The sequence below is a fragment of the Anguilla anguilla genome, chromosome 1, assembly GCF_013347855.1.
Source record: "Anguilla anguilla isolate fAngAng1 chromosome 1, fAngAng1.pri, whole genome shotgun sequence".
NCBI classification, from domain to species: Eukaryota; Metazoa; Chordata; class Actinopteri; order Anguilliformes; family Anguillidae; genus Anguilla; species Anguilla anguilla.
In genome coordinates, this window is record NC_049201.1 from 33,469,441 (window position 1) to 33,482,727 (window position 13,287).

General features: G+C 38.2%; 1 protein-coding gene across 11 annotated transcripts in view; it reads right to left on the reverse strand.

Moving 5' to 3' along the window:
* LOC118234553 (afadin-like) overlaps positions 1 to 13,287 on the reverse strand; it is a 210,204-nt gene that overhangs the window by 43,729 nt on the left and 153,188 nt on the right. For all 11 annotated transcript variants that reach the window (XM_035431235.1, XM_035431224.1, XM_035431207.1 and 8 more), the window contains 4 exons: positions 10,553 to 10,656; positions 10,334 to 10,414; positions 9,300 to 9,365; positions 1,741 to 1,814 (listed from right to left, as the gene is read on the reverse strand). In XM_035431235.1, the coding sequence (XP_035287126.1) occupies positions 1,741 to 1,814; positions 9,300 to 9,365; positions 10,334 to 10,414; positions 10,553 to 10,656 (325 nt within the window). The remainder of the gene's footprint in view (positions 1 to 1,740; positions 1,815 to 9,299; positions 9,366 to 10,333; positions 10,415 to 10,552; positions 10,657 to 13,287) is intronic.

The window sequence follows — 13,287 nt, forward strand, 5'->3', positions numbered from 1 at the left end:
CATTAGGCTATTCAAACATGTTGATGCAATAAGCAATTTTGTATTTACACAAATTTATTGGTGGATATTTAAAACAACAGCAAGTTTTACCAAATTACCAAATGTGAATTGTAATTGCCAACTGTGCTGTAACTGAATAATTGTCTCATTGTTCCATTATGTAGAATTGCTCATGCTTGTGTGTGACAAATGTTAACAACTGTGTTCATAACTGTTCCTTTTGTTATATGAACTGACCTCATACTCATTTTACTACATGATCTGATGAAGGCAGTAATGCTGAAATGCGTCCGCGCTGTTTTAATGTGTGCCTAAAAATAAATAGTAAAAAGTAAGGAATCTGTATATTTTCATTATTTTTGGATGTGCTACCTCACTCATGTTTGTTTGACCAGTTATTGAATTGATTGGCACTTTTATGTGGTTATATTCATTAATTTCTGGAGTCTAATTTATAAAAATACACATCTGTGAAATATTACCAATGTTTATGGATGGCAATAGGAGTTATTTACATTTTGTAAATAAACATTCAAATCACACCAGAGGATAATCACAAGTATGACTGAAATTGACAAAATATGCATTTATTCATTGCATATATTAACATCTTGTCCACAATCAACTTGAAGAGATTTACCATTTTTCACAATTCTCATCAAAATAATTCCAGTGTTATGGTTTTTTTTGCTGCCGGATGGAAAAATTGCATGTCATGTCAACTACCCATATATGTTAGCGATGTTACTGTTATCGTTATTCCATTTTTACCATCTTTATTACCACTTATTTGTTTAGCAAGGATGTCTGATTTCATGACTTTATTATCTCTGACCAGGAATAAATGAAGTTAAATTCCTTGCTTCTTCACCTTTACAATAAATTCAATATTCCGCAGGGATGGATGGCGAATTATCCCTGTCACAGGTTTAAGTAGTAGTAGTCAACCTTGAATTTGAACTGGCGTTGTTTTAGTCATTTAACTCTAAAAATTATATTTTACATTTGGGCAGTAATAAGGAAGTATCCTCAACCTCTTCCAAGACTTAAGAGTTCAAGTCATTTGTAGGTTAGTTCTGGGTAATGTGTGTTTTCCCCAAATTCAGATGAACAGTAATTAAGGTACTATTTATTTAATGATTACATTTAAGTGCATTAAATCAATCATTACTAATCTGACAATGGGTAAAACAAAGTGTTTTAAAAAGGTGGGGTATTCATATAAAATATTTTTTAAATGGGATAAGAATTAGAGGGAGTAAAAAGTCATTCAGATACTCTGCTTTATAATTGGTGTTATTCAAACATGCCACAATAGACTTTTTTCGAAAAGTGTCTATTGTCATTGTAACTTCAGAAGTATTCTCCGGTTCAAAAGATACATTTACACAAATTAAGAGGATGAGCAAAAATGTGTATGGTCAGTTCAAATTGTCGTCTGCAAATAAAAATGAAAGGCTTGAACTTATACAAATTATTCTGAACATATAAAATTATGATTTTTGGGTGGAGTCTCCCATTTGGTTGCATGAACCACTCATGATTTAGTCTCATAAAGGCCATCTGCTAAATGTGTTCTTGGTATGACCAATCAAATGCTCAGAGCTAATGAAAAGTACTAAGACAGCAAATCATGTTCATTTTTGCAGAATTCCACAGATTGCCTTTAAAGAGTGAACATGTCACCTGAAGATCAGTAATGATCTGTTACATGGTAGGACAGTTGGCTGTTGGTGTTACCTCTCCTGTGACAATCCAACCAGGGTCTTCCCATCCACACTCAGAAGCTGGTCCCCTGCAGCCAGTCGGCCATCCTAAACACATATACACACAAATGCACACACATGCACACACACACACACACACACACACACACACACAGCAGGTAAAGTACAATAACATTAAACCGTGAAACTTTAATATCCAAAAAACTGAAAAAGTTTCACATCACAAAATAAGACACACAAGGCCACCTGCAGAAGTTAAAATATCTACCTCTGTCAGCTTGCTATTTTGTGATCAACCGTTTTTTGGAGCACACATTAAAGGACACACAAAAAAGACACACATTCCAATCTTTGCTACAACACACCTAACACAACTGTATAGAATAAATCCTACAAGAAGCTCAAACAGAAGAGGCTAAACATGAGTAAAGAAAGAAGACACATTTTTTACAATTGGGGGAGGGAGTAAGATAAATGCACGTGGTCCCATTACCTACGGCTTCGTAAGTAACATTGGTCCATTTAATAGTTCAGTGTAAATAATGCCAATGTTCCCTGTAATATCAAATGGAAATGGTTCCATAAACACATAATTAACAATAATTAATAATATTTCTATTATAAATTAAAACACAATAAAAGTTCCTGAAATAAATAATAAATGCCAATAAAAGGTTACAATAAGAAACAATTGTAGAAAAATCCTCTATCATATCTTGAGCTAATCCCCTATGGTGGAGACAATGCCTACCAATGTCTGCACTGTTGCTGCATTGGCCTTGTTCAGATGAGCAGATGTACATTATAATGAGACCACATTTTGGTAACACAATACCCAATATTTATTTATTAGGAAGATCAATCTGAAACCAAAGCTTCAAGATTTTTCAACTCTGTGGAACCAGCCAAAATAAGTCTATGTTGATACAAAGTTAAGGACGAGGCTGAATTATCATTGAGCAAATAGAGGCAGGGATTTAGTACTATGTTGACTCCCAAGAGTGCTGACAGTAGTGACATGACCCGGTCCCAAAAAGTTCCTAATAACCACTCATTCCCAGAACATATGCAATGTGATACCCAAAGCATGGGCAAAAATTACATTTAGTGCTTGTAACAAACTTTATTATAAAGGATTTATAAGGTATAGCATACACTCACCTTAATCATCTTAAAGTGAATTAGCTTATTTGCAAGATTCTCTGATGTGTCATTAAAGTTACCTAGTTGTTTTTCCCATATCGTCTCAATTGGAAGATTTTTGGTCGTACAATCTATTAGGAAGCTTAATCGCAGATCTTAGTCTTAGGTCAAAAAATATGACGGACCAGGTCAAGTGTAATGATTCCTAATTTCTTTGAACACACGCAGACCTGTTTCACCACAAATATCACTGAATATGTAGATCCCTTACCAAGTCCATTGAGAAAAGGTAAATGGTTCTACCACCTGACTGAAAATGACAGTTATTCCATAATGGTGATTTTTGGTAGAATTTTGATCTAATACCCATTATCGGCTCTCATTTTTTCCCAAATGTCAAGAGAGTTAGTAATGATGCTCCCAAACTTCAAGTTTTATTTCTATGACCCACCCCTGTATATACCAGATCCTCAAACCTGTGTGGTTTTTACCAGATCTGCTTCTACAATTTGCCATGGCACCTCTGAATTCAGATCCCTCAAAATATGCAAGGTTGAGTTGAAAAGCATAATAGTAAACTTTTAGGCTTGGAACAGCAAGGCCCCCGAGTATGTTTACTTTGTTGTAATGTGCTTAGCTTGATTCTGGCACTTTTTCCTCCCCAGAGGAATTGTGATAACAAACATAAATTTCATGTATAAATTTTGGGGGAGGTGCTCATGGAATCATTAAAAAACAGAACGTTAATTTGCGGCAGAATGGTCATCTTGACAGTTGTAGCTGTCCCTTTAAGAGATACATTGGGATGGCAGGTATGCCATTCAGCCAAGTTATGCCTTGGTTATGCCCCATACCTATACAGCACCGAGAGTTTGGCACTTTTCAGCGTTCCCCACAGAAATAACCGCAACAGCCAATGAATGAATGAGTTATATACGGTGTATGTCTTGTATGTGTGAGTAACTTGGCATTTTTGTACGTTGAAAACGTGTTTTTTAATGAGATGCATATTACTGCAAGAATCTTTTTCTCTCTGCTAGCCAGTGCGATACCAGCTGACGCCAGTAGATGGCAGTGGCCGCCAGTCAGTGTGAGATTCGCAGGCACAGGACATCTTGCTTGGTGGCAAGCTAAGCGAGCTGAGAGCGAGAGTCTACGCATGTGGTCAGCTAAAAGCTTTTATTTTATTTGCAGGTAATATATGCTTATACACAACAGTGTTGTAAGATAATGTTGGCTAAACTGGTTAGTAATATAACTAGCTTCTGTGCTGGCTAGCCGCAGCACGAATTTTCAATACTTTTAGTATGTGTACAAATTCCTGTTGATTTATACATGCTTATACACAACAATGTTGTAAGATTATGTTGGCTAAACTGAATTACCTTCTGTGCTAGCCGCAGGCTATACTGTTGTTCGCATGGTTAGTTAGCTACGTTACAGTGGGAACGTTCTTCATGAACCATGTTATAATGCTTATTTATGCGTTGTAAAAACGGGGGTTTCATTACTTTTCATGACATTAATCATTTCTGTTAGAGAAAAAGACAATACAGAACAGTATTGCAACGTGCTTGGTAGCAAGCTTTACTGGAATACATGCAAGCTAAGCCAGTTGAAACAGAGTGTCTCCGTATGCGGTCAGCTAAAAGCTATTATTACATTACATTACAGGCATTTAGCAGACGCTCTTATCCAGAGCGACTTACACAACTTTTACATAGCATTTTTTTAAAATACATTGTATCCATTTATACAGCTGGATATATACCGAAGCAATTTCGGTTAAGTACCTTGTCAAGGGTACAACGGCAGTGTCCTTACCCGGGAATCTAACCTACGACCCTTTGGTTACGAGCCCAGTTCCTTACCGACTGTGCTACACTGCCGCTATTATGTTTTGTTTGCAGTGAAAAAGAACTTTTCATTAAAATATGTGGCACTGGAAGACTTGTGTTGTCTTTCTGCGAGTGCAACATGTGCATGTCTGTCATAGCCTGAATTTATATATGAATTTTTATTTATTTATCACTTACTCATTAGAAACACAGTACAAAAAGAAATATGTCATTAAAAACACATTTTCAATGCACAAAAATGCCAAGTTACTCACACTTACAAAGCACTGTCTATAAGCCGTTCATTCAAACTGGCTAGGCCTGCCATTAAAAGTACTGATATCAAAATGACGGCAAGTTACTGTACTACAAACAATATAGGCTACCTTCCCTCACAGAAATTAAATAAACTGTATTCCAAAGCAATGCTACCCAATGTCTCCTACATTGTTTTTTAATCTTTTAATCCATCTCACAATGTTGTCGTTCACACTTTGTGTCACATCAAAGTGTCAAATAACTACAATTGCCTCATAGTCAGGGGAATTAAACTCAAAAAATGGCCAACTCGTTACGTGGCGGATAGAAGCATGAAATTTGGTACATATGTCCCTTGGGTGATCCTAAGACATCCTAGAAGGGGTGCCCAAAAAAATCTTAAGAGGAAGTGAGTTATTAAAGAAATTCAAAATGGCTGCCTAAACAGTTGGTAGTTGACTCAAAAGGCACATATATAACCTCATAAAAGCATAAAATTTGGCACACACGTTTCTTGGGTGACCTCAAGATATCCTAGAAGGGGTGCCCAAAAAAATTTAAACAGGAAGTGAGCTACTGAAGAAATTCAAAATGGCTGCCTAAACAGTTAGCAATTGACATAAGGCACAGAAAGGACCTCATAAAAGCATATAATCTGGTACGTACATTGAGTGATCCGAATATATCCTAGATGGGGTGCCCCCAAAAACTCTTAAACAGGAAGTGAACTATTGAAGAAATTCAAAATGGCTGTCTAAACAGTTGGCAATTGACCTATGATGCACCCAAGTGGACTCATTTCAATCTCAAGGTTGCTATCATTTGTCATCACCAGGTAATAACAAATAAAAACATATAGTATAAGATCTCATTTGAGGGACATAATCTAGTAGTGACTCACATGTGTGCCAATTCACATGTTCCAGCACATTGGCATAATGCTGTGCAAGGTAACCCAGCATCCTGGCATCAACACTTTCGAGAACAGAGGGGCTCAGTTTTACAGGCACACTTTAGGAGTGCTCTACAAACTTTGGCAGCCACTGGCAAGAGTGTCCATAAAGGTGTCCACAAATCAGCTACTTTGGTCCAGATAAAAAGATACAGAGGTGTATCTTTCCAGCAATGAAAAACTGTTTGATTCCTAGCTAAGTGGTTGAAAAGGATTAGCTGTCATAGCAATGAAGGCTGGGAAGGAAAATGAGTTTGGCTCTACTGGGATTCCACTCATTCACAGGCTGTGATACAACTTCACAGTTCCAGGGCAAAGGCAAAAAGACAGCCTGGGCTGCATGGAAATCATTTCCGGAAGTGACAAATGCCTTCATTGCTATGACGGCTAATCCTTTTCAACCGCTTAGCCAGGAATCAAACAGTTTTTCATTTCTGAAGATACACCTATGTTCTGTATGACAAGACAACTGACACTGAAAAGGTCAATGATCTAAGGAAGGACCTGTTTTCTCAAAAATGTCTCTCAATGGAAAACATTCCTCCCACACAGGCTGCACTGCTACAACATTCAAATCGAGCAGGGTACCAAGCTAGCATTTGGTCCAAAAGTCTGAAAACTATCCAGTCTGTACCTTCTCCTGCAAAATATGGATGGACCAAAGTAGCTGATTCGTGGACACCTTCATGGACACTCTAGCCAGAGGCTGCCAAACTTTGTAGAGAACTCCTAAAGTGTGACTGAAAAAAAAAAAAAAGAAGGCAGTCATTTGCATCCTTGTAATGTTACTGCAGAGATTCCCTAAAGGCTTGTGTAAAGGGTTCTAAGGAAATAGCGAAGAGGAGAGGTGAGCAAGGACAGTCCTGTCAAGTCCCCCTTAGCAATTGAAAGGGAGACAACTGACAGGGCCCAGTAAGAACCAAAGCTGCCGGGCACCCATGTAATGTTTTTATCACAAAGATAATTTTGGGCCTAAATCCAAATCCTAGGGACCAGCCAAAGGTAGTTCCATTCTAACCTGTCAAATGCATTCTCAGCATCGAGGGACAACACAGGACAGTCATGAGATAATGTGTAATGTGACATATTAAGAATATGCAGGAGGTTATGAATATTATCCAATGCCCCTCTCCCCTTCATAAAACCAGTCTTATCAAAGTGTATAAGCTTTCCCAGAACTGATTCCATGCAGGAGACCAGTAGTTCTGCATAAAGCTTCACATCCCTGCAGCTTAAAGTTACTGGCCTGTAGTTCGAACGTTTCAGTGGGTCTTTTTTTTCCCAGTAAAATAGTATTAAGTGAATTTCTTTGGTCTCTGTGAAATATATTTTATTTTTTTATTTTTTGAAAAACTGAAATAAAATTTCTTATAGACTGTATAAACCAAGCAACCTTCTTCTTTGGAGCAATTTTACTGCTAACTCAAGCTCCTCCAGAGATATGGGCTGCTCAAATTTGCTATCCAAAGGGTTACAACTTGGTAAGGCTAGGCTGTTCGGAAGGAATGTGCATCTATCTGCATCTAGAGTGTATTCTGATGTATAGAGACTGCTATAGAAATTTTGAAAAGCTCACTGATTCTGCAGAGATCCATCACGATCACTCCTTGTTTTGTATGAATAGCATTTATCACTGCTTCAGCTTCGCTCTGTAATAACTGCAGTGCTAATAATCTGCTAGGGCTGTCCCCCTCATAATAATATTTTTGTTTTGTTCTATTCAAGGTAAATTCTGCCTTACAGGCTTCTATGCTGTCCCTTTAAAGCAATGAGTGTATTGGATTTGGTTTCAAAAAATGATTCCCCTTGTTCCCTATCCAATCCAATCTCTCAATCTCCTTTTCAATTTCAGTCGATCTACTATTACATTACAAATTCAACCTTGGCGCAAAATGAGTGCCTCTCATTTCACTGTCCCCCATAAAAATTGAGGGTCCTCACACTGAACTTAATTACATTCTAAAAACTTCCGTCTCTTCCGTAAGAGGATTTCTGCATTTAAGAGCAAAAAGTTATTAAATCTCCATCTGCGTACTTTGAGGTAGGCCTAGCTAATGAAAGAGGTTACAGAACATTGAACCGGTACACAATCAGAAAACATGGGAAGCATATCTATCCACAATATATTATTAACTCCTGAGGGACTGAAAAAATGTAATCAATTCTGGAAGAGGAGCCATTATGACCAGATTGGAAAGAGTAAATTCTTACATTGTCATTAGGAATACTATAGATGAATTAAATTTAGGTCAGCTAGGAAGGATCTCAGAGTTAAGGTTAAAGACGAGACGACGCCTGGACCTCCTGGGGATCTATCTAGCTCTGGGGAGACAGTGGCATCATAGATTCCTGCAATAATACAATGAAGATCTCGATATTGAAGCAGGGTGCTACTGATAGCGGATAGGAAATTGGTATCAAAGCTATGGGGCATAAACAAAATTTTAATGTACTTTATAGTTAGCAAGACATAAAGAAATCTCCCTGCACTGTCATTATCCTTATTGTCAGTAGAAACCTGCAGATTTCTTTCCACTAAAATAACAACACCTTTTGATTTATTTATCACGCATGAATGAGTAATAATTATATAATGTCTGTATTGCAACATGCTTAAATTATTTGCAGAGAGGTGAGTTTCTTGAATAAAAGCAATGGATATATATTTACAGTGTAGAAATTCTAGGCTGCAAGTGCACTTGATGTGTGAGTTCAGGCTAATGATATATAGGATAGCCATTTATTCAAATAACCTCAATTGCATAGAAAAAACACCAACCCCCTCCCCCCGCAGATACCTCTTCTCAAGAAAGCAGCAAAAATGAGAACTAAATTTAACCTCACATGACCCATCAGCCAGTGGTGTTAAGCCAAATGAATTGACACGAAAACCAAGGAACTATATACAACAGAACAAGCCGCCAGGTTATTATATTCCCCATGGTTTGCGATAAATACAGAAACGTCACACTGGTGGAGCTTCCTTGTGTCCAGGATGCTTTGTTGCTCAGTCGTAGCTTATTTAATAGCTGTCGTAATGGCATTGACCATGTCCTCATTTGACAAACAAACCACAGATTTTTTTTGTTCAGTGGTGACAGGCCATCACCCTATTGATTGTGTTTAGCTTTTTCAAACAACATCATATACATTGTGAAAATGCAATATAGTTGGTAGAAACAGTAATAAAAAAGGGGTTAGGGGGACACAAGGGAAGGGCTACACGTGCATCGCACATAAGCTACACCCGGAAGGCCTTTTGTCAGCATGTTAGAAGCAGGGGTAGGGTCTGTGGTGCATAGTACTCTCTTCTTTGTCCCACTGCCTCACTAATTACCCAGACTACTACCACCTGAGATGGATAACTGTGATCAAACTCACCAAATCTGCCACTCCTCCCTTGACCACTGACTTGATGTAGATCCCAAGCTTCTCCTGTCCCGCACCCTGGGCCAACATGCACAGCATGTGATAACACATAAAGAATTATCAACTGCAGACAAGCACAGCAAGAATATTCAATCGTCTGTATGCAACAGGGATACTGCTTAGCAGAAGGGCTTTAATTTGTCTTCAGTTCTGCAAAAATGCTAAACATTGAAGGTAAAACTTCTTACATTTAGCAAACGTCTCCAACATTGATGTAAATTGCCCTCTTCAATTCAAATCAATTTGCCAATGCAAAAGAGATCCCAAATGTACCTCAATATCAACCAAGAAATGATTAACTGGCCACAAAATTACTATTCCCCAGACTTGAACGCAATCTAAATTTTTTTTGTATGAATTTAAGAGGGCAGTCCACAAGCATAGACTGAAAGCTGCAATGTATTCTGAAAGATTCTGTATGGTGGAATCATTAAATACCCCCAATATGATCACAAATCACACAGAATAGTATAGAAGACCACATGGTTGTGTTGTACTTGCAAAGAGAGGGTTTGGAGACCTCAGGAACTCTTAACAGGTATCCCGCAGGGTTCAGTCATTAATCTTTTCCTCTTCTCTCTCTCTATCAAGTCTCTTAGTTTTGTCATTTCCTCCCAAAGCCTGTCTTATCATTGCTATGCTAATTAAAAACATAATTTTCTTACCTCCCCCCCCCCCCCCCCCCCCCCCCCAAATAAAAAAACACTGGTCTCAGCACACATCTGTTTGTCTGCAAGACATAACAAGCTGGATGACAACACATCAATGTAAGCTCAATTTGGTTAAAACTTAGATGCTGTACCTCCCAACCAAGTCCTCCCCCCCCCCTCTCTAGTGGCACGTTCTTTTGTTACAACGCAAATTGTTGTTGTCAGGTTAACATAATGCCTATTGATTATGAATGGAATTTCTTTGCCTCCTGGGTGCTATCCAATTTTTGTATTCCTGAGACCAACAGAAGCAGAAGTTTGTAGAAGCATCTTCACCTTAGCAGCAACAATGCTCAGGCCCATGCCCTTGTTCTTTTTCAGCGTGACGGTCACAATTTCTGGTTCTTTCCGCAATGGCTAGGGAGGGAGGGAGGTAGAGGCATTAGGACATGAGAGAGGGAGAGAGACTGTGTTGTATATGCTTGTATATGTTGCTAGGGTGCAAGAGAGAACAGACAGAACTGAAAGTGTTTTTTGTGAGATGGAGGAGGGTACCAAGTCAGCAGTGCCTGCAGAAAGATGACCATCGCAGTCAACTCCACTGAAGTGGACAGTCCAGGTGCCAGGGGAGTGGGGGAGAGGCATAAGTCTGCAAAACCCTGGAGGAGGAACAGAACAGAGCAGTGATCACTTGTACACACAGGTCACATAGAAGAACAAGCACACACACACACACACACACAGACACACACACAAATAAAGTTCACATGTGTACAAACAAGAATATACATGTATGAAATAAATCATACTCTCTCACACACACCACTATACCCTCTCACATACACCATTAAACTCTCTCATACACACCACTACACTCTCTCACACACCATTATACTCTCTCACATACACTAGTATACTCTCTCACACACACCATTACATTCTCACATACACCATCATATTCTCTCACACACACCATTATACTCTCACGTACACCATCATACGCTCTCACACATACTATCATACTCTCTCACACACAACAATATACTCTCTCACACACAGCATTATTCTCTCTCACAAACACCATTATACTCTCTCACACACCATCATACTCTCTCTCACACCATCATAATCTCTCACATACACCATTATACTCTCTCAGAACACACCACCATAGAGAATAGTAGTGAGTATGAGAAAGAATGATTGTATGTGTGAGAGACTTTAGTAGTACTTGTGAGAGAGTATGATTGGTTGAACTGATAATTGAAACTGCCTTCCATTTCAATCAAAATAAATTCTCTTTCAATCAAACTCTCTCACACATACTAGTACTCTCTCACACACACTACAATTATTTCTCACACATACAATCATACTCTCCCACACACACAACTATTCTCTCACACATAAAATAAAACTCTCACACATACTAGTATTCTCTCACACAGACAAGCATACTCTCACACACTACTATTCTCTTGCATACTGACAATCAAACTCTCACATACTACTATTCTCTCGCATACTGACAATCATACTCTCACAAATACTACTATAGTCTCTCACACATACAATCATTCTTTCTCACACACACTACCATTCTTTATGGTGGTGTGTTCTGAGAGAGTATAATGGTGTATGTGAGAGATTTATGATGATGTGTGTGAGAGAATATAATGGTGTATGTGAGAGAGTATAATGGTGTATGTAGGGTTTCCCCCAGAAAAGTTGTTAGGCCCGGTGGCAAGTATCTTTTGACAGGGCCCGGCGCGGGCCGGTGGCCAAGTGTCTTTTTTGACGGGGGCCCGGCACGGGCCAGCGACAGACTAATGGCAGCATTAAGGTAGGGCCCTATAGTTTCTGTGATAACAGAATCACGGACGGAATCGCAGAATTGAAAATTTAAAAAAGCTATAACACAGATTCCACAGGGCCCTACATTAAGTCAGTGCTAAAAGCTGACTGGAGATTTGAAAATATGACTACGTAATGTGAATGTTGTTATAAATAAGTCATTTATTCAACACACATTTTAAAAAATCAACAACTGCTTACAGCATAGCAGAGTCTTACTAAGAATCTGACAACAATGTACAGTCTTGGAATGCTGTGTTTTCAACAACAACAAAAGAAATTAAATTAAAATAAATAATATCAAAGTTTTTGCACTCTACAAAAAACTTGTATTCAAGTCCTGATTGGCTACTGATTCTTACAGTCTTGGAATGCTGGGCACATTTCAACAACAACAAAAGAAATTAAATTAAAATAAATAATATCAAGGTTTTTGCACTCTACAAAAAACTTGTATTCAAGTCCTGATTGGCTACTGAATCTTACAACAAGCCTTGGAATGCTGGGCACATTTAAACATTTAAAAAACTGTCTAAGGTTTTTTGGCTTTTACAGTAGGCTACCTTTCCTCCTTGACATTATCCCTAAATGGCACCAAGGAAGTATCTGTGTTACTGACTGTTTGGCTATCTAGCTAAGTTAGCTACATGACCACGTTGTCATAAAATTTTTCATGACCGTGAAAACTGCCTGACTTGTTCACATTTTGGACAGATGTGGCTCCTGTGTAAATCTATCGTTGTTTCTGTCGCAGCACTTTAGACACAAGCAATATCGAAAAAAACCCTGAAATTTCTTCTTACCGTGAAGAGTGCCTGCCCCTCAACCGTAGCGTTTTTTACCCAAAGATGGTATTTCTAGATATAGCCTAATTTTGCTGCCGTGTTCACACATTTCTTTGCCGGTCAGGCGCTCTTCACCGTAAGAAGAAATTTTAGGATTTTTCCGGTATTACTTGTGTCGAAAGTGCTGGGACAACGATGGTTTTACTCTGTAGCCACATCTGTCTGTTACGTCCCCATTGTGGTCTAGGGGTACAGGGTAACAGAGTAACAAAATGACTGATCATTAAATATAAAATTTTATTTACACAATTAATTATCTATACAATGAACAAACAGGAGGGGAAACACTGGGCGGTACCAAACAAAAGAAGATAGCTTATATATTTCTGTTTTGGTTATTAACAATTCTAGAAATGAAAGAAACTAACTGAAACCCGAAAATCTTCGAACCTAACTAACTACACTGACTATTCTAAACTGAACAAAAACATACAAGGGTGGTACACGCCCGTATCTATATATATATATATATATATATATATATATATATATATATATATATATATATACACACACAAGTGAAACTAACAGTGACAGTTAAGAAAACAAACACCTACCTAAATCCCACTCATTATATATATACACAAGTGA